At 37.1% G+C, this 22,969-nt stretch overlaps 1 protein-coding gene across 3 annotated transcripts in view; it reads right to left on the reverse strand.

Moving 5' to 3' along the window:
* LOC139465645 (voltage-dependent L-type calcium channel subunit beta-1-like) overlaps positions 1-19,950 on the reverse strand; it is a 67,910-nt gene extending 47,960 nt beyond the window's left edge. For all 3 annotated transcript variants that reach the window (XM_071247379.1, XM_071247376.1, XM_071247372.1), the window contains exons 1-2: positions 19,671-19,950; positions 19,224-19,298 (exon numbers count right to left, since the gene is read on the reverse strand). In XM_071247379.1, the coding sequence (XP_071103480.1) occupies positions 19,224-19,298; positions 19,671-19,733 (138 nt within the window). In that variant the 5' untranslated portion in view covers positions 19,734-19,950. The remainder of the gene's footprint in view (positions 1-19,223; positions 19,299-19,670) is intronic.
* Between the last annotated feature and the right edge of the window lie 3,019 nt (positions 19,951-22,969).

Here is a 22,969-nt window from a genome sequence, read left to right on the forward strand (position 1 = left end):
GTCACTTAAGACAGAGGTTCCAAATCACGATCTAGTGAAATATATTTCTGTGTCGTAAGCTCAGTTGATAATAGTCTACATTTAAAACAAAAAGGCTGTTGACAGAATGCCAAAGTGTTTGCTACAGACAGGTTCACTGTCGTTGGCCATTGACTTTTGTGAATCCAGTTCTTTGAATTCCTCATTTCACATTATTCCATACATAATTCTCATTCAATCTCAGTGAAACCATATGGAAGCATTATATAAATGCTCTGTAGTTTCATTTTGTATAATCACAAAATATCCAACTGATTGACAACAGTGACATCTTCTCTTAGAGGACCATTCAGCACCTGAGACCAACTTACAAATGAACCAGAATTTTAAGCTTTTCGAGTTTTAGTAGTCTCTGTTCCTGAAGCTGCCCACCTGTTGTTATCGGCTGTCCAGAGAAACAGTGAAGCCACTACGATTATACCGAATATGGACAGCTATGGCCACCCACACAATTTCAACAACAGCAGAGCATTCCCACACATTTTAACTGCTATTCAGTCCTGACAAGTGGAAAGGTTAGTTACAACTGAACTTGACAAATCAGGTATACCTACAAAGCTTTTAATGTTTAATGGACTTTTCATATTGGTTTACTACCATGAAAGGAATATTGAAATTTCATAATCAAAGACAAAATGAAAGACGGAGGTTGGTTTGAAACCACAAATTGAGATGTAACATGGATTTGTATTTCATGAACATCTGTATGCCATGAAGGGAACTACATGATTGTGTGTCCATTGCAAATATTCATTGCCAATCATGCCAAATGATGAACTATCTGTGATAGAAACAAGGATCTTATCTTGGATTCCTAAGTGTCCTTGGCAACCAACTTGGGAAAGAAATTGGAATTCTTAAAGTACTTATTTTCTTAAATGCAGATGTATTTTTATTTGGAATCGAGCACTTTAGCAAGAGGTTTCAAACATATAAATAAGAGGTATCGAATCAACAGTGGGACTACATCAAATTTCAAAACACAGTAAGTTTATCTCCATTCTACCATGACAACAAGACCGCTTTGACAATGGTGCTTTCTTGTAATGTGTAACTCTACACAGGGTACAAATGGCTGCTATCTTAGAACATTCCCAAAAGGGGTCACAGATAGTAAAATATAACAAATATTACTAAAGTTCGACATTTTAAATACATCATGTCTTGACTAGTTGAAATAAGGGTTCAAAACAAATAGTTTTTCAACACGAAATTGACATATAACCCTGCAAACTGAATCCAAAAATATGTGTTATAATTTTATCGCAACCTGTTGTATACTGTTTCGATTCATTCAAGTCAATTCTTGAAAATCAAATATGCCATCTCCCATTGTAGGTGTGACAGGTTGTAGAAATAGTTTTAAACAAGAAAACAGCGTTATCACTATCCCCGTCATGGGGCACATTAGAATTTTGTTTGTTCAAATGGTAGTGAATAAAAACTAAAAAAAGAGTCCTATAAAGCCATAATAAGAGATAGGCACTTGGGCTGCTTTATGTCATCAGAAAAAAATCATTGAAATTGAAATTTATACACACAAAAGGACCCTTCTCTAGAAAAAATAACTCAGTCTTGATAAGTATCTCTTAGATAAGCTAGTTTCTGAGAAAACGTGTCCTCATTGCACAAATACCATGGATCAAGGGTCGTAACTCTGAAAAAGAATAAGTTACAGGATCAATTTTCGAACTCTGTCTTAACAAGTATCTCTTACATAAGCATGCAAACTTTCATTCAATAGACTACAGTAGTTTCTGAAAAGAATTGTCCCCATTGCACACAGAATGTACTAAGTTGAAAAGCATGGAGCAAAGGCCATAACTGTTAAATATAAATGTACAAAACCAATTTTCAAACTCATTTGAGATCGTAACCAGTTACATCAGCTGATCGGAAGGTGCCCCTGAAACTCCTTTTAAACCAATCAGAATTAAGCCTTTTTCAATGTCATGGTAGAATTTATTTTAATTCACCGTATAAACTTCCCATAACTCCTTGAACTACTCATATAATCTATTGAAAAAAACACTTTCATAATCCGGGTATAATCACATTACCTTGGACCCACTCTCCTATAACAAGTGTCACGCTTTTTACTCCATCGGAATTGTGTACCAAGTTTTGTCACAATTGGTTTCACTTATATTATCTTACAACTGGCTTCATTTGTATGTCCATTTGTTCATATACACATATATGTTGTTTCAGCATTTTACCTTGACCGACAAAACTGAAGGTCCAGGTGACCCCAATTACTAACTTCAAGGGTCCTTACTGGAAATATGAGGATCCTGTACAGTAATGAAATGGTGAAATGTACTGTACTGTCAGATTTGATAATTACTTTAAATACTGGACCTTTATGTTTCTTGTAAAGAATTTAGTACAATGAACTTAATTGTGCGCTCCTCTGGATGCACTATATATATTTTTCTACATTGATGCTACACACTAGTGCATGAAGACGCTCATATCTACATCACGTAAAACTCTGCATTTTCTCCCACCCTGTCATTCACCTGATGAAAGGGCAATAAGTAGCCACTGAAACGTGTATGTTTAATAAAGAAATTGTTGTCAATCATATGCCTTGTCAAATAGACATTCATATCACATGGATATATATAGTAGTTTCTTGTGACATCTGGTTCAAGCACATACCAGAAACAATTGCAGAAATCACGTAAGAAAGCATCCAATAGACAATATGATTTCATGTTAGACTTTGTGTTTCTCACTGAAAACTTTGAGATGTCTGGTAGTTTGCACCAAGCATGTGTGTCAGTCACCAACTACACTTGACTTTTTGTTTGTGGAATCATTGTCAAATAATCCTATAATTGCAGATGTGGTGAATACATAAGATAGCCCATTTACTTCAAAAGATAACATTAGGAACCTCACATACTTCATCCAAGGACATTTTTTTTATTTTTTCAGGTGTACAACATGTAAAAAACATCATGAAGTGCATAACCTTCAGAAATGTAGCGATTGAATGATTGATTCTGATGCAAAATGCTTTCACAGCATATAACGTGAAAGTGGATGGATGGATGGATGGATGGATGGATGACACAGTGAAAACTTAAACAATTTAATTCAAGACTGTTTACTCATGAAACCTTTAGCTTAGAGTGAATGGGTTGGGTTTTTAACACCGCTTTGAACAGTATTCCGAAGTGACAACTTAAAGTGGGAGGAAAGCCCGAAGTGATGTAGGTCTCAGACATTTACCACTTTGGTGAAACCTACAAGCACATGTATTGTTACAGTTGACAACCTAGAAACATAATCAGGGCAAACCAGGATTTGAACCATTTAATCATAGGTTTCCTGCATGCCCAAGGGAAGCAACTCAGCACAGCTAATTGCGGCACAACTGCAAGTGTCATTGGGCATTGTCAGCATTGCCACACCATATAAAAACTCTTCATCAAGTTTCTTGTGACAACCTAAGATAAATGTTCATATGAAGAAAACCATGTATGCATTTATTGATATGAAACTAAACTACCAATAGATACAATGATCCCAGGAAAGATTCAAACAGAAGTAAGAATGCACATATCTGTATAAATATATTTAAATTGGTCTGCGTCAAACGATATTGTGAAAACAATTCTGGATATTTCTAAAAGAATATTTTTGGTCAAAGACACCAGCACTGACTGCTAACCATGCTAAAATGTTTTATTCATCACTGAAAAAAGTCACTGCAATTTGCCCATATATCAGCGCTTTCAACTTGCGTCTTGTGTTGGACCGGGCAAAACAACCATGAAGCTGGGCTTATAATTGCAGGAATGTCCTAAAACCTACATCAAGGAATTTGTTTTCAGACAGCACTGAACATTTCATTGTGGGACGGGATAAATGAGCACACCAAGATCTGCCTTCCAGGCACCAACACTTTATCACATTACTACCATTGTATACATAGGCGCTTTTTGCTGTGCACATGTCTGTGTTTCCACACCACCTGCACATGGGGATGCAGCTCAAATGCAAAGATGCTGCATGGGTACTGCCTGCCACTGGGACATTTACCAGGGCAATTTCTGTCGTATAGAGCTTGCATAAAGTCTCACCTTTTACCTCTCACCAATATCTGGTATAGTAATATACATCCCATCTGTATCCAGTGTATGGACAACAGAATCATCTTTTGAAAATTCTACTGAAAAGCATACAACAAGACTGATTTCAACAAAAGTGATCCTACTATGTAGTAACTAAATATTCCCCTTGACTCATGTTCCTGTGATTAAGTGATAATGTTGTAGTCTGCACCTGTATTAGTGCCATCATAATTATAACATTGTATACAATACCATGTTGGCAGAAGCAAAACATCTAAGCAACTTCACAGGGAAATATACATTTTTGACCATGGAATTTTCTTGCAAGTGGGTGCTTAGGGGTTTAGTATTGTCCTCCAAATTATTCATGAAAAATCTTGGAAATATTACACGACATGATAGATGGAGGTTTCATGATGTGCATCCATCATTGTGCATCTTGTCAGCCATTGAGTCACTTATTGGAATCATATAGATCACCAGTGATTGGGAAGGAAATATGCTCTTATGGGCCAACTAACTGAAAACTATTTTCATGGGCCATTTTCAAAAAGTATGGGCCACTGGTCCAAACACTGAGTGAGCCAAAATCCCCTTTTCCAGTTTCTGTCAAAATATTCGGAATAATAAATTGAAGGAGATAAAAACTTGATTGTGTGATTTTTATTGACTCTCTACTTATCAAGTGACATTTACTGTTTAATACATTAAACATAAAAGTGATATTACAATATCTTCTTGCATATAATGCATACTTTTTCTAAAATAATTAGAGCAATGTTGAGTGAAGTACACAGTATACACAACATGCATACAGGCAATGAGTTTGATGTCTTGTTCACCCCCACCCTACCCCCAGTCTCAAAATAAAAATATAATTAGCATGTCAACAAATCCTGAGGTACATCACACTAGTCCTGTTATTACACTATCTTGTGCTAAAAAGTATTCATTGTACATTTGGACTCTTATTGTTCGTCAAATGCATTAATTTTATTCACAACTTCATTCAATATTGTTGACATTAATTTCGGAGAAATCATGTACAAACTGATTATCAAATCAGACCAACTCACCAAGAACCATGATCAGATTATCATTAAACTGTACAAGTAAAAAATATCTGGTAACATAAAATAGTTCTACCCTTTTGATTATTTCAAACAAATATAAAAAAAGCAGCAATGAAAATAACAAGATATTAGAATACTATTCCCAGTGCAAAAATAGTTTCAGTCATATTTTCTTCCGGTCATTGCATTAAAATTCCTTTGATTTATTATGTAAGTTATTTTTTAACTAAATTACGGTAGATTTTTGACAACTATGTGTACCTCTGATTGCTATTTCTGGTTTTTATTGTTTTGTTTTTTCACGAGACATTTACACTCGACAATCTTTATATCTGCATAAAAATATATGATTGGTGAAACACGAATTACAAATATTGAAATTGAAAATCATCATGTCGAGTCATGTTTTATCATAAAATTAATATTTTCATTGACCATGTTTGTTATCTCCTGTTAGTTCACCACACACACGCACGCACGCACGCACACACGTGCATGCACATCGCTATATAGGTGTTATAATCTTGGACGCAGCTTTAAACCCCACATCACCTCACCTCACCTGAAGTGATAAGATGTAGTTTTGGGCTGATAAATATTGTATGCATGTTTCCATCACAATAAGCCATTGACTTGGGCTGAGATTTCATCAATGAAAACATATTTTGGGTGATGACAAATCAATCAAAATTCCTTTAGGGTCATTTTTACAAACAATACACCTGTTATGTACATACAACACAAATACTGTGTGAACACAATTCATGAACAAAGCTGAGCAAATGGACTGTCAAAACAAACTCAACATTCAATAGCAACATTCTTGAAATAAGTTAACTCGTAAATGATACTGAGCTGAGTAAACATCCAAATCTGACTGATTTAAATGAACAAAAGTATTTCTTTTTGTTCTTAGCAACTGGAAAAATTATAAATGACCATTTATAGTTGTAAACCAGAATGACGCCTTTGGCATGTCAACTATGCATTACCATGTTCCATTTAAAAAATAAATCTTTAGCCATCAGCCAATGGAGTGTGGCCTTCCTAATCACTAGATCACATATATATTGAATATTTTGCCGCAATTCTCCCAAATTATGACTCATTCCCAATCATAATTATTTACAAAATATAACAGAGACTTTCCAGTAAATGTGTTACATAAAGAAAAGACCAAACAAATCAAACAAATATCCTTTAACATGAACTTTAAGTTTACAAACAGTTTACATCAAGTATACCTACAGTCTTGAAGTTCAACTTTTTCTCAGTACCTTCTCTACTTATTTCTGTGTAGGTGATCTTTTTAAACTTCTATGCTTTCTTGGGTTGGTGGGACAGCCTAACTATTCTAGACTATTGCAATTTGACAATACATGCAAAGTTGTTTTGTTTTTTAATAACTCTAGATCCAATGGAAACACACAAAGCATTTTTCTTGTTTTTGATACTAAGTAACTCTTAGCTTGGTCATACTATTAACATACTAAGAGAAAAGTCCAGACCTAATGCTGTAGAGAGAGGAACAAAAGATAGAGGGATCTACTGCATGGAGCTTAACTGACTTATCAGTTCCCTCCAGTTCCCAATTTTGAATGAATGAGTGAGTGAGTATGGTTTTACGCCGCTTTTAGCAATATTCCAGCATTATCACGGCAGGGGACACCAGAAATGGGCTTCATACATTGTACCCATGTCGGGAATCGAACCCTGGTCTTCGGTGTCACAAGCAAACGTTTTAACTACTGGGATACCCAACCGCCCCCCAATATTGAATGAAGCCCTCTATAGGTTTCTGCACAGTTAACACATACTACGGAGGACACTGCAGGGTTTGGAGACAGGTATGAGTTGTGATACAGGAACATTTCTGCGTTGCAAATGAGTTCCCAAAATTGGATTGGTACCTTTAGAAGTGTGCCAATTTCACATCCAGTTAAGTGCAACACAACACATTTTGTGGTGTATGAAACATATTTCATGATGGTAAATTGAGTTTGGTAGGCTTGGCACAACATATTTTGTACATGAATACAAGTACCGGGTATGGGAAAGCATCTCAATGTTTGGTAATACATTGATGTGTCATGGCAGTTGCCATGGTTGCTGACAAGGTTAAAAGCTTATATGCATCCCAGAAAGATCTATGGTAGGATCCTTCACACAAAATTGTAGTTTCACTGGTCTTGGGGATTCAGAGAAGACATTTAAACAAGAGTCATCAGGATATATCTTCCCTGATCTGATGCAATTCGGAAATGGAGTTTGGCTACCGGTACTCTACCCAACTTTTGGGTCATTGCCATTGGATACATTTAGTCAACTGAAGAAAAAAATAATGCTGCTCAGCATTTTTCAATATCCCAAATCATCAAAAGGCACTAGATCACCACTAGGCTGATCTGTATAGCAAGTTTCCTCAAGAAATATTCAACAGTTTAGGACAGATGGACATGGTGATCGCCATATTCCGCCATTTTTCAAAACAGGGGGATAAATAAGGAAAAGTCATGACTTAAAATCAGATCAAATCAACATTTTGTTCCTTTCAACATTTTGTGCCAAAACAACTATTAAAGTAACCTTTTTGAAGATATAAACAAAAAGACTTTGAAAGTACTCCACACAACACAGTTAAGGCTTATTTGTCTTGTCAATACTGTACAACTTTTACACACACTTCTAGATTTTACCACAAAGTTGGCTCATGTTAAAGCAATTATCCATGCAGTAGGACGTCTTGGCACATCTGGCATTACAACCCTCATCATCCATCTCCACATCTGCATGTTGATCACAGCATCTCATTGCTAAGGATTGCCATGTAATGCTCCATCATGTCCACATACATATGCATGAGACAGAACCCAATGTCATGTATCGTTTTACCATGATTGAGAAGCAAGTGCATACTCATTACTGGCAAGAGCAGGGCTTACTGAAGTTGCAGAGAACAAACATGAAGCAGTTGACAGAGATTGTGGCGAGTTTCCTGTTGTTTGTTGGTACAACCATCAATACTAAACATCTTAAACATTACTAAATTAAAGAAAGCCTTCACTGAAGTACTATCCTCAACAGAGAAGGTGAATAGGGTTTTACATTGCTTTTAGATGGGGTGGGAGTTGAGGTAAATTTACAAATTGTACCCATGTGGGGAGTTGAACCTGGGTGTACTGCATAATGAACCAACACTTCAACCACGAAGCTTCCACTTCTCCCAACAAGTGTGCAATCACATACACTGATACATCGTGACAAGTAATGGTGAGCACCATGATATGCAACAATATCAGGAAATATTTCTTAAGTGGTTGTCTGGATGTAATTAAATGCCTTATGTGTGACTTGGATGTTATCTCTGTGGAAATAGTATTCAGCTGTCAGATGGATTTGCATACTGTACATGTGGTTTTTGGCAGCTTTGATTGTAGCTGTGGGTTGGAGCTTTTGTTGTACATGTGTTTGTCTGCAGCCTTTGTTGTACATATTCTTGTCTGCAGCCTTTGTTGTTATGGGGTGACTATTGAGGCATTTTTGACTATTGCGATACTTTTGCGATAGTTAAAACAACTATTGCCATACTATTGCGATAGTGGCCCTACTATTGCGATACTATTACGATAGTTTTCACTTGCAATTATAGCAGGCTTTAGCAGCATATATTTCAGCATTTTGACTGACACCATCAAAATAATTATAACTTTCTGATACTATCTGTAAAGAAAACAAGAAATGAGAAGAAAAGAAGTTCAAATTGACCTCTCAAAAACATGTTAATACAAAATTTCACTTCATGTAACTGGTAAAGTCTTAGGTTACTGCAGTGTTTTAGCACCTATGTGAATGAATGTGATTGAATGACTAGTATTTGACTATACAAACTGTCAAACTCTTGTCACATTGACATTCACTGAATGACTAAATGCGATTCAACATATCAATTAGGAAACAAAGTTGACAAAAACTGACGTAATTCTAAATCAAGCAGACAAAGTAGTGCAATCCAAAGGAAAGCACGACAGAGGTTAGATAACCATAGGAGTTGTTTCTATGTTTTTTAAGATTCTGAAAGTAAATGTACCAAACAAATTAACTATCGAAACTATCGATAGTTAGACAAACTATCGCCAATAGTATCGATTATTTCAAGTTGCAATCGATAGTGTACTATCGTGAGACAATCAATCGCTATCAATCGATAGTTCGATGTATCGTTACACCACTATTTGTTGTACATATTCTTGTCTGCAGCCATTGTTGTACATGTGCTTGTCTGCAGCTTTTGTTGTACATGATTGTCTGCAGCCTTTGTTGTACGTGTGTTTGTCTGCAGCTTTTGTTGTACATGTGTTTGTCTGCAGCTTTTGTTGTACATATTCTTGTCTGCAGCTTTTGTTGTACATATGATTGTCTGCAGCCTTTGTTGTACATGTGCTTGTATGCATCCTTTGTTGTACATGTGTTTGTCTGAAGCCTTTGTTGTACATATGCTTATCTGCAGCATTTGTTGTACATGATTGTCTGCAGCTTTTGGTGTACATGTGATTGTCTGCAGCCTTTGTTGTACATGTGTTTATCTGAAGCCTTTGATGTACATATTCTTGTCTGCAGCATTTGTTGTACATATTCTTGTCTGCAGCATTTGTTGTACATATTCTTGTCTGCAGCTTTTGTTGTACATGTGTTTATCTGAAGCCTTTGATGTACATATTCTTGTCTGCAGCATTTGTTGTACATATTCTTGTCTGCAGCATTTGTTGTACATATTCTTGTCTGCAGCCTTTGTTGTACATGTGATTGTCTGCATCCTTTGTTGTACATATTCTTGTCTGCAGCCTTTGTTGTACATGTGTTTGTCTGCAGCCTTTGTTGTACATGTGTTTGTCTGCATCCTTTGTTGTACATGTGTTTGTCTGCAGCCTTTGTTGTCCATATTCTTGTCTGCAGCCTTTGTTGTACATATTCTTGTCTGCAGTCTTTGTTGTACATGTGTTTGTCTGCAGCCTTTGATGTACATATTCTTGTCTGCAGCCTTTGTTGTACATATTCTTGTCTGCAGCTTTTGTTGTACATGTGTTTGTCTGCAGCCTTTGTTGTACATATTCTTGTCTGCAGCCTTTGTTGCACATGTGTTTGCAGCTTTTGATGTACATGTTTGTCTGCAGCCTTTGATGTACATATTCTTGTCTGCAGCCTTTGTTGTACGTGTTTGTCTGTAGCTTTTGTTGTACATGTGTTTGTCTGCAGTTTTTGTTGTACATGTTTGTCTGTAGCTTTTGTTGTACATGTTTGTCTGTAGCTTTTGTTGCACATATTCTTGTCTGCAGCTTTTGTTGCACATATTCTTGCATGAGAACATTTGTCTTCCTTTGGCCTAATCTCATATTCCATCATCTATCTATTTTTGCAATATGTTAAGTGAAATCTTTTCCATTTAACATGTTTAACTTTTGTTTGAGCTAGCACTCAAAATATTACAATTTCTTTCAAGTTGAGTACAGTCAGAGCTGATATATATTTAACATGGAATCAAATAATTTCTTCACCTAAATATTCCATAATATCTTTACCCTTAGATTCCAAGCCACAGTATTCAAAGAGGGTCTTAGGGATGAAGATCTCGTAATTAATTTCCTGCTAGAGTATCAGTGTATATATCCTCCCTTATCCAGTCTTCCCTGACCTGCCTACACTGAGGCAGCTTGTACATGCAGGTCAGCACAAACCCAACATCATCGGCATTTCCACTGTGTTTCTGGGCTCACAAATATTGATTATCTTAGCTCAGGGCTGACTTGGTCAAGCCAAGGGAGGCAACTCCAACTAACAAAGCACTGAAAATGGGAGCCATACAATGAATCTATTTTGATAAAAAAATAATAATATGGATTGAGCATGTTGGGTGTTGATTTGCAAAAGGGAGCTACCATAACTAACAAGTGATACATGGTACAAGTAAGTCATAAAATTGCCACCCTATAACATAATATTCTATTAATTAAAAAATGCATTTCTGACTTAAAATTTAAATTTGCAATTTATAAATGTAAGAATGTAGAGGACACCCTTGCATTCTGCTGTCAGACAAGGCACAGAGAATAAAGAATTAAGTTAGATACTGTCCAATTTCTTGTAATTTCAGATTTGTTGAATGCAAACACTTTCTTGTTTAACCATTCATTATGAAAAAGTAACTCATTTGATGTCGTTCGCTTAGCAACAGGGGAGGTCCGGGTAGCCTGGTGGTTAAAGCATTCGCTTGTCACGCCGAAGACCGGGGTTCGATTCCCGACATGGGTACAATGTATGAAGCCCATTTCTGGTGTCACCTGCCGTGATATTGCTGGAATACTCATTCACTCACTCACTCACTCACTCAACACCCTTAGCAACATGTGCCAACAACTGACTATGAATTAACTGCTTTGACGTGCTTGTGAAATACTTATCACAATTCATGGGCAAAAAGGTAAAATAAAAATAACATTTCATTTCAACACAGGGATGGAAATGAACTTTCTGTTTTGAGCAACTCTGCTAATGACATTTATGTGTGCCCTTTGAAACTAGAGAGCCAACATGAAGAGTACTTTTAATCCATCACAAAATCAGTAAATTTCCCTTCACCAAGGTTACATAAAAAGCAGTTGTAAGTTTGAATGTTTTTCTCTTCCCCTTTCACCATGATTTTCATTTTAAAAAAAACAAATATATTTTGTGAATCATACCATGTATGCTGTGCATTAAGCGTGTTAACCTGTACACCATTATCCATGCACTCTCATTACCTGTGTACTGGATTTAGTACCATGATTTCAGTGTCAGGGATTTTTTATTTTAAATAGGACTTGATCATTGAAAAACAATGATAAAAATTTCATTGGCCATTTTGACCGAGGTAAAAAGTTATTCCTACCCTATCAGATTTCTCAATATCCAATGTTGTATGTGTGTGATCTGGATATATGTTTTCATACAAAATTAGCCTGTACCATATGACAACCGGCCTGTTTAGCAGCATAAAATCTGAACCATGGGTGTTGTAAAACACATCTCATTGGAAAAGTGGGTGACTTAGACAGCTGAGAACAAGCAGGGTAGAAAATGACAAGCGACTGGAGAAAAGAACTCCCAAGCATTCCTATATATTATTTGTTTCCTTGACATATCACTGATAATCCAACAAACACAGACCTACCAATAAAAAAAATAAAATGTGTCCAAAAGGACAGATATGTTGAAAGGAATGCATGTAATCACTTTTCTGAGGACTAAAGTTTCTCATAACTGGCACAGCGAATAGTTTTAGTGTGTGAACTCTCATACACTCTGTGCCAAAAACAGTTGTGTCTACAAGCCTGAACATGTCTCTTGACATCATTGTCAGTAGGTCTTAGTGTTAAATATTATTAATAAAGTTTACTACACCGAAAGACATTTTACTCAAATCAGGCTATGGACTTGTTGTTCAGCTGTATATTTCAGCTACTGGTCTTCTGATGAGCCAATCTGACAAATAACATACACATTTCTATAATTTTGGATACATCATCACTGTTTTCTTTGGTAGGCCTGTAACTAAGTCCACAAACTTCACCCTAACTGATTTTTTAGAAAGTTGTATACATTAGACATGTTAGAACCTTTGTTTAAGTATTCTCATTCTGTTGGTATCAAACCAGCTCCCCTGATAACGGAACATTTGTCCTGATAATTGATTTGTTGTAGCCTCAACACAATTGTTGCACGTCCCTGATCAAGCCCTAGTAAAGCTACATATCTGACATCTGTATGCCCAGTGCATTGTACTGTCAGCTGAGCGCCCTCATGGGATGCTTCATAACTCTGCTGGGAATACTCCCCTTAGTAAAACGCCATCAATCCAATTGTTATGCCACAGCTTTACAGAAATGTGCTAAAGCCTGTTGCATAATCCCCCTCAATCTACATGTTCCAGTTAAACCTGTTTGTTAGCTGGTAGATCTTCAGCATCAGCAATGATGTTGTCATGAGCTAACTTTCAACCAATGTTGCCCAAACAAAATCTGTTTTCATTCAAATGAGTAAAATCATCACTCACTGGTTTGTTCGTTTGTCAAGATATCCAGACACAGGCATACAAAAAATACCTGTTTCAGGTAACATGCCATTAAAAAATGTACATGGGTAAAATGCCATAAATACAAGTGTCAATGATATTTACAGGTGTGACCAAATGTCAGGGTCATAAGATGGATTCATTAGTTTACTGGAAACACAAGTAGTTTCAAGTTTTTGTCCTGCCAAGAAGGCTGTCTGTTTGATACAATGTTGCACATGGATGACAGATGGCCTTGACAGAGAGCTGTGGCTCCACAACTTTGATGGAGTCTGGCTACATGCCTCCATTATCCAATATCTCAACAAATGTTAACAAGCTGTGGGTAATAAGTAGGTCAAATTCACAGGAATGACAGCTAGGGCTGAATGTCACTGTGGTAATAAGTGTACACTAAGGTTAATGGTTCTTACTCTGTAACTAAACAGTAATGAAAAGAGAAGAATATAAAAATGAAAATTTTGGAATTTGATAATATTTCAGTTATATCACAGCATGACTGTTTAATGTGGGAGGAAAACCTGGAGTGGTGCGGGTTGTAGACAAACACAAAATACAAATCAAGGATTCAAACCCAAGATTATGGAATTGCAATCAAAGCAGATTGCAGTGCCTTAAACAACTTAGCTACCTCTGCCTACTTGATCTAAATAGTAAGATTCAATATACAATGCAGCATATGAGAACTCTGTGCATGTGAAGGAGCTATATTTCATCATCAAATGGCAAGATGGGTAAAAGTGAGTGAGTGAGTTGGGTTTTAACAGTATTCCAGTTATATCAGCTTAATATGGGAGGAAAGCCTGAAGTGATGCAGGTCTTGGACTTTTACCACTTCAGTGAAACCCACAAGCACTGGTATGGTGCTGACAAACCTGGAAACATAATCGGGGCAAACCAGGATGAGAACTCACAATCATAGCTTTCCGGTGTGGCCAAGTGACGCAACTCTGCACAGCGAATTGAGGTGCCTTAGGCAACTGGGCCTCCTGATCCCCCCATGATGGGTAAGAGGAGACCCAAAATATATACAGTAAACTATGGTTATAACAAACTCAAAGGGACCACAAATTTTAATTATTCAAAACCTTGTTCGTGGTGAGCATATGAACATCTATACAGAAAATGGACGGCACCAAGAAACAGTTTGTTATATCCGACAGTTCATTATAAGCGTGTTCGTTATAAACGTAGTTTACTGTATCAGTAAACCATGAGCCCTTTAAACTTATGGCTTCGGATGTCTTACATGTCCTGTCAGCAAATAGCTTGTCTCAAGTGTACAGATGTATCATTTTGCATCAATACACTACCTATCATGACACATCAGTAAATTGCAAAAAGATTTACATCCCTAAGAATCTTCTCTCTTTTTTATTACATATAGTATGTAGTGGGACAATTAAGATAAGATACAGTGATCCCTCGCTATTGTGCTCTTCGATGAAGCGCTATCTCGGTTACTACGAGCGGTAAGGCATGGCTCCCAAAATTTATGTACACTTTTAATACGGAGCGTTTTACACAGACATGATTGTATTGTTGTTCATTTGCACATAATGCTTCTCATTGCACAAGCAACCGCTGAATGGAGTTCTAATAATCTGTTTGAAAACATCCGCAGCAAGTCCCGGAAATACGATTGTTCTACTAGTTAACTTTTCACACTATACATCCTTTGATCTTAGAAGCGGATGCATGCAATAAAAGAGAACCACAAGCGAAGTTTATATTCTTAATTAGTGGGCAATCCAATTTGAGGCTAAACTGTCAACTCACATGTAATTGCTGTCACAACACGGCGGTCATTGCTTTTGATTCGGATCAAGTAACCGTATCAAACCAATTAATCTGGCTTGAATGTGTATGAATGTGCATAGTGCTGGTCTAAACTCTCGTTTTCTGTATTTTAAGCAACATGACCAATCAATGCCACTGAAACACTTTGTACTTGTGTAATGAATTGTGATTGGCTCTTCACTCATACCGTCTGTTACTGCCATTATCGATCGCTATTTTCATGTAAGTAGACTACATTCACATTGAATGTGACAGTTAAGGCTTGTAAATAATAACAAACGGCAAAAACATAATGGATATATATTTTTACACTATAAACGGTAAACAACTTGTATCATTGCAATGTGCGAGACAAGGCGAAGATCGTGAGATTGGCCGAGCGCGCTCCAACAACTCGGCCTCGGTTAAACAGCTCATCGTCTATAACGCCCACCAATTATTAGGACCCCATTGGTGGCGTTGTAGCAAGGTACCACTGTACATACCCACTATGATCTTTCCGAGTCAAAGGAGTTAACTGACTATAAAAGTCCAGTTTCCACCCTTGCCGAACTAGGCTGGTATTATGGAGTTACATTTTGGCTGGATTAACTAGTCTATGCATAGTCCAATCAAAATCTCGCACCAAAATTGAAATCCGGTTTGTAAACTGTGCAGAATTTGATCGACTGCAGTATTTGCAAAGCATGTGCACCGCCAACTCGTTGTCAACAGATATTATTCCAAATCTTTTCATGTTTTTAATCACAATATATTTCTTGATTATCGATCAGATTGTCCTGACTGGGTGCCACCATTTTGTGTGAAGCAAACGCAAGTGATACGAGAGTTGGAATCTGATTGGTCCATAGGAGAGGCTTAGAAGGGACATAACTGGTAAAAGCCAGTGGTGGCGCTACGATCGAGCCCAGTAATTCCAGCCTAGTTCGGCAAGGGTGGAAACTGGACTTTTAAAGTCAGTTAACTCTCGTCTCAGGAAGAGGACCCACTGTACATTTGGAGAGAACTTTCGTTAGGTCTGACAATTTTTTTTATATCTTTCATCACCAACACTTCACCAGTCCCCATACGAGGCCCATGATAGAAAACATTAATTTACAACTCCTGTAACAAGATAAATATGATACATTACAAGTCATAGTGTTGGTTTGTTGTTTAAGACTGCACTCAGCAACATTCTAGCAATATGACAACAGTTTGTACCATACAATCCACTGATTAGCATTATGAACACTGATCAACGCAATTGGGATACAAATGACAAACATCAACCAAGTGAGCAAGTCTGACGACCTGATCCCTTTTGTCACCTCTCAAGACAAACTTGGGTTGCTGAAGACCAATTCTAACACGGATCTTTACAGGTAGTTATCGTGCAAGAACATGTGATTAATAACATGAACTGTTCAACAGCCAGCTCATGCAGATTCTCTATTATTGGTTATAAATAGCGCACATTCACAGCGCCCTTTCGACAATATGTTTCTCCCCTACAATATCCCATCAATCACAGAAATTTCAAAACAAATAATTCAAGGTTGTGATTCACCTGCAAAAAGAAAGAATATAAACTTATGATGTAAAAGTACTGTTTGGGAACATTAATCGTATTGCACCCCACTGTATCCTTACAATTCTAATCATCTACACCATAGTTATTGGGTTTTATATTTTTTGCAAAGTAAAGTTGGTTCAGGCTTTTTATTTTCATTATTTCATTTATGATGTTGCACTTTATTGATACCATAGAGGCAATAAATGATTTTAATGATATATTTTCTAATAATGGCCGGCCACATTACAAGGACTACTTGTTTTTAAGCCCTGGGCTTAATTATGAACTTTGCCTATTTTTATTGGTAACATTTTTTCCAAATTTAAGCCCAGGCTTAAAAACCAAAAAGGAAAAAAAAGATAATAGGAGGAATGAATATCCCAAAGTTTGTGAAACAATACTCACAAATGTAATGAGAGAGCAATACTTAACTATAAAACATGGCATTATTTTTCCACTTAAAAGTTATGAGTCAAGAACATGTTTTGTCATTGAAATGATTACTGTCAAAAAGTAACGACAAACCAATATGCTTGTCCCTCATATGTGCTTAAAATGACACACTGAGTATCCAGAATATCACCAGTGTTTGGGACCCAATGTGTCTGGCAAATGTGGAAATCTATGGAACAATATTGGTCCAAATTGGCCATATAGGGCTTGCTACTACACATTTTATAGAACACCCAGTAAGGAACATAAAGCAATTTTTCATTTTCATTTAAGCCCATGGACTTATAGATTATTTTAGTTTTAGTTTTTTCAGTCATAAAAATGCAGTCCTGATAACCATTCACTACTTCTTCATATCATTAGCTTCATTTTGGACAATTGTGAATTTAGGCTGGACAAAATCGAATTCACATTCAACCTACATTCCCATTACTCATTTTTTTAAAAATGATGAGAAACAAGAATTATTTTTCATGTGGCCTTAAAGACAAATAGTATTATAAAACTATGAGTATTCATGTGATCATTTCGATTCAATTAAAGTACTTAAAAATAGCATAACAAAGCAAACTCATTAGTCACTACAAGCTTATCGGTGTGTCAGTTTATTTTTTGTTCAGTTGATTGGAAGAAAGCATGTTAAATGTACAAATGTATTATTTTGGAAGATATGAGATTGTTTGCCTTTCCATTGACGGGGTTACAGGCATTTCCAATGTGACAATTTTGACAGACTCATGATGGCACTTTATCAGTCATGTTTCATAATTCCAGGAACATTCAATCTTTGACATGGTTATAATATACACCCATTACTCTAGAAATATTCTTGGCAGCTAAAAAAATGGGGAAACCTCGCAAGTAAAAGATGCTTACAAAGGTAATGCTTTCAAAAATTCATAAACATGTCCGCAAATGAGAATCAATTAAAGCAATGGTCCCATTGATACTTCTTTTTATCATGATCAACTCAAAGTTGAAAACTTTAATGCTTTGGATATACAGAAAACTATGGCTCAAATGGAAAACTAAATTTAGTTCGTTATAACCGTGGTTAGTTATAAACATATAGAGCATATATATAGCAAATGGACGGGACCAAAGAACAGTTCTTTATATCCATCAGTTCGTTATACATGTTATAAGCTTGTTTGTTATTAACATAGTTTACCATGTTTACTGTACTATAAGAAGCTGATTCACTTTTCATGGCATGTAATACAAACACTCTATCAAAAAGTTTTCTGAATCTTATTCATAAACAAGAATAATCCATTATAACATAAGTATCAAGCTAGAATAAATATAAAAATTCTCTTTATGGGAAAACTGTTGGAAAACATTCCAGTATTATCAAGATTATATAAATAAAATTATACACTAGTGTATTACTTGAATTTGATACAGTGTATAACTGATAGATAAATTGTGTAACCTGACCACTACCATTCCAGTATGCTGTATGACAATGTTCTCAGAGTAACTTCGTAATATTGTGCATAAGTTTGGATATTATTTTGATGTACTAAACATTTTGTAGAACTTTGTTGCATATATCAAGCATATAACTAAACTGGTTAATCCTTTCTTTTTAACTATTTTGCAAGAACAACAAATCTTTTGTTGTAGAAATAATTAAATCATAGTTGGAACAAAATCTCATTTACCTTAACAATACAGTCAATTATTATGAACATACACTACTTTGACATGTAGGAAATTGAAACACTAGAGTCTTGACGTATTTATTTAATGAAATAATTTTGTTGTTGTTGTTGTGATACATGTCCACGGGTGCATGAACGATACATAAAAATCTGAGGAAACATTAAATGGCATTTTGTCAAAACGGTTTGGGTGTATTTAAAAGTATTTATTCCTCATCACGCATAACCACAGCTGAAAAGGTTGGGTAACTTCCCGTGCAGTGTCAAATTGGCGTACACATCTGGCGGTGATGCCGTTACACAGATGGAATCACGGGGTAAGGGATGGAATAGCGTATCCAGATCCCGAAATAGACCCATACCGAGAGACGAACACGAACAGAGCCGCCATCTTGGATGCTCCGCTCACCGGAAACGGTCGCACTGTCAAAACATCATTGAGCCTACCTGTCTGATAAAGCTGTTAGAACTATCCGAAAAACTGCCATCAGAACGTTTTCCTTTGCGTTTCGCTCCTTTGCCCTATAAACAACAATAAGATATGCCTGGAATGTCACTGGCGTCGTCCCATAATGAATTCGGATCACTTTGGTCTGTTTACCAAAATAGAATCCTTTACTTCCATAAGAAAATGTCAAATAGCCACAGTGAATGTGGGCCAGGCTGCCGCATCAAATAATCCTATCGCAGAACGGTTAAATACATACAATACATACAAATTATTTCAGGAATTTGGTTATTTGTCGGAAATAATAAAGAATCCTCTCGCATACATAGCACCAATGTTCTTTGGAGTTATTCACTAGAATTTGTAACGTGAACAACAGGTAATAAATATTCAATGAAAATAAAGCGAAGAAGAAACGTTTGATAGAAAAAGGAATGGCAACATACTTGCGACACCGGTGGCATTTTAGAGTCTACAAGATCTCGGAATTTCGTGGAAGCAAACGCCATGACACCATCATCCTTGCGTTAGAGAGATATAGTCTGTTGCCGCACGCCATAGGCGCGCAATCGGTGAGATAGGGGGGCTTAGGTCACCCTCATCTCGTGTTGAAATAAGTATCCGAGCCAAAAATAACGCCAATATTAAAAATACGCCTCTCAGATTCTCTTCAAACAGAGCCAGGCACCAGCGGCTAACTGTAGCAGAAGGTTTAGATGTTGACTTCCCTCCGAGGCTGGAAGGGGATAACCAGCATCACTATGAATGCATCTATTTAATACCATCACAATCCACGCATGTTGAACGTCGAGAATGTATTGTTATCTCACATTAAAACAACTGAGTGGCTTTTAATACAATACACACTCTCTCGTATTAATTACACAATATTGTAGAATATCGGATTTGACTTATTATACCCCCTTCGGAGAACATATGGCGTAAACGCAAATGGCGACAGAAGGCATTTGTTACGCGTTATTTCATTGGTCGAGTAAATGTCATCACCTGCTAACGCATGCATTGGCATCTTTACAGAACCAAACATATGGTAAAGCTGGCATCGACTCTGAAAGCGGTATCGTGTCTGTCATTTACCACAAGACACTGATCCAGTCACAAGACGCATATCCTTACTGCAATAAATAAACTGATGTGTGATCGGGGTACCGTTATTCCTCGATATAACGCAAATATTGGAATACAATGTTTTCTGAACTTAAGAACTTAATGAAAGAAAGCTTGACTAGAGAGTAGTTACAATTGATAATCACGCATATAAAAGGAACAAAAAAAACGTCAGGTCAATAACATTTTATGTGCATGTCAACAGCTAGCCTTTTCACAAGCGATTTCCAAAACTGTCGCGAGGATAACAATTAACATGTCACGTGACTAGACAGGCACGCGCCATCCACGGTCCACTGGTCAGCCTGTTGCAGAGTTGCATAATTGTTATTCCAGGATGTAGAATTATCAGTGCGTGGCAATTAGGGTTGAGTACACAGTTACTTTAGAACAAATCACCAGATAAGCCATATGGCACTCGTCTGGCGCATTACACAATGATATAACGAAATAACTCGCTCTATATAGATCTACGTTTACCGTAGGATTTAGTTACAATGCCTCTCAATAGTACATATGAGATTGGTTTATAAACAATTTGAACAAATAACACGTATGATAACACTCAGATATGAGTTTCATTGTTCACTGAGTTATCAAATAAACTCAGGTCCTTATTATGTTCGGTATATGTATGCAAACTGTGTTGAAAAGGATATCCCCGTCTCTCTGCACGTTTGTTGTTCAAATATCCATAGCACACGAGACGATGAATTGTCTGTCGTCCATTTGGTACTCGGTGTTGTTTTTAAAGAATACTCAGTTCCAGTTGTAATTGACCCGTGAAGATCCGGGGTAGAATAGGTCTTCAGCAACCCATTCTTTCCATAAAAGGCGACTATGCTTGTCGTAAAAGGCGACTAACGAGATCTGGTGGTCAGGCTCGCTGACTTGGTTGAAGCATGTCACCGACCCCAATGGCGTGGATCGATGCTCATAATATCAGTCACTGGATTGTCTGGTCCAGACTCGATTAGTTACAGACCACCGTCTTAAGGCTGGGATATTGCTGAGTGCGGCGTAAAACAACCAACCAACCTATTTGTCCTTCTATTTTTGTATTTACACCCAAATATAATGCTGGATAATTTGAAAAATAATGTGTTTCGAGGAAAGGAAGAAGTGTTTGGTACCTCTTTAAATCTCAGAGAGAGAAATCATATCTTTTTGATTTTTGTAAATATCCTGTCTCAAATTAAAATCTAAGTATGCAATAATGAGGATCAATCATTTTGAAATTTAGCTAGTAGTAAAAAAAACCAATGTCAGTCTCCTAAGTTTGTTTACCTAAAATAGGATATTAAGAAACAAGGTATAACCGGATATTTGCGACATATAGAATTATGAAAAATATATGGAATTGCTAATGATGATCTGCATTTGTCTTGCACATTTTCTGTGGGACCAGTGAATTTCCAGTGGTACTGCATGATTATGTTGGGTACATTCTTTTTATATTTCTCTATGTGAAGTATTTCTTCGCATTTGTTTCCTTTTATGTGACGCCACATACATGTAATGTACATGCACATGTGAGGTAAACCAGAGATCTGAACATCAATTTTCCCAATATACACAAGAAAGATCACCAATATTCTAGGGTAACACATACAAGAAAGGCCACCTATCGTCAGGGTGTACACATACAAAGAGGTCACCAATCGTCAGTGTGTACACATACAAAGAGGTCACCAATCGTCAGTGTGTACACATACAAAGAGGTCACCAATCGTCAGTGTGTACACATACACAGAGGTCACCAATCGTCAGTGTGTACACATACAAAGAGGTCACCAATCGTCAGTGTGTACACATACAAAGAGGTCACCAATCGTCAGGGGGTACACATACAAAGAGGTCACCAATCGTCAGGGGGTACACATACAAAGAGGTCACCAATCGTCAGTGTGTACACATACAAAGAGGTCACCAATCGTCAGTGTGTACACATACAAAGAGGTCACCAATCGTCAGGGGGTACACATACAAAGAGGTCACCAATCGTCAGTGTGTACACATACAAAGAGGTCACCAATCGTCAGTGTGTACACATACACAGAGGTCACCAATCGTCAGTGTGTACACATACAAAGAGGTCACCAATCGTCAGTGTGTACACATACAAAGAGGTCACCAATCGTCAGGGGGTACACATAAAAAAAGGTCAGCAATCGTCAGTGTGTACACATACAAGGAGGGCCACCAATCGTCAGTGTGTACACATACAAGGAGGGCCACCAATCGTCAGTGTGTACACATACAAGGAGGGCCACCAATCGTCAGTGTGTACACATACAAGGAGGGGCACCAATCGTCAGTGTGTACACATACAAGGAGGGCCACCAATCGTCAGTGTGTACACATACACAGAGGTCACCAATCGTCAGTGTGTACACATACACAGAGGTCACCAATCGTCAGGGGGTACACATACAAGGAGGGCCACCAATCGTCAGTGTGTACACATACACAGAGGTCACCAATCGTCAGTGTGTACACATACAAAGAGGTCAGCAATCGTCAGTGTGTACACATACAAAGAGGTCACCAATCGTCAGTGTGTACACATACACAGAGGTCACCAATCGTCAGGGGGTACACATACAAGGAGGGCCAC

This window comes from Haliotis cracherodii, unplaced genomic scaffold, assembly GCF_022045235.1.
Source record: "Haliotis cracherodii isolate W230 unplaced genomic scaffold, xgHalCrac1.p SCAF_18, whole genome shotgun sequence".
Classification (NCBI taxonomy): Eukaryota; Metazoa; Mollusca; class Gastropoda; order Lepetellida; family Haliotidae; genus Haliotis; species Haliotis cracherodii.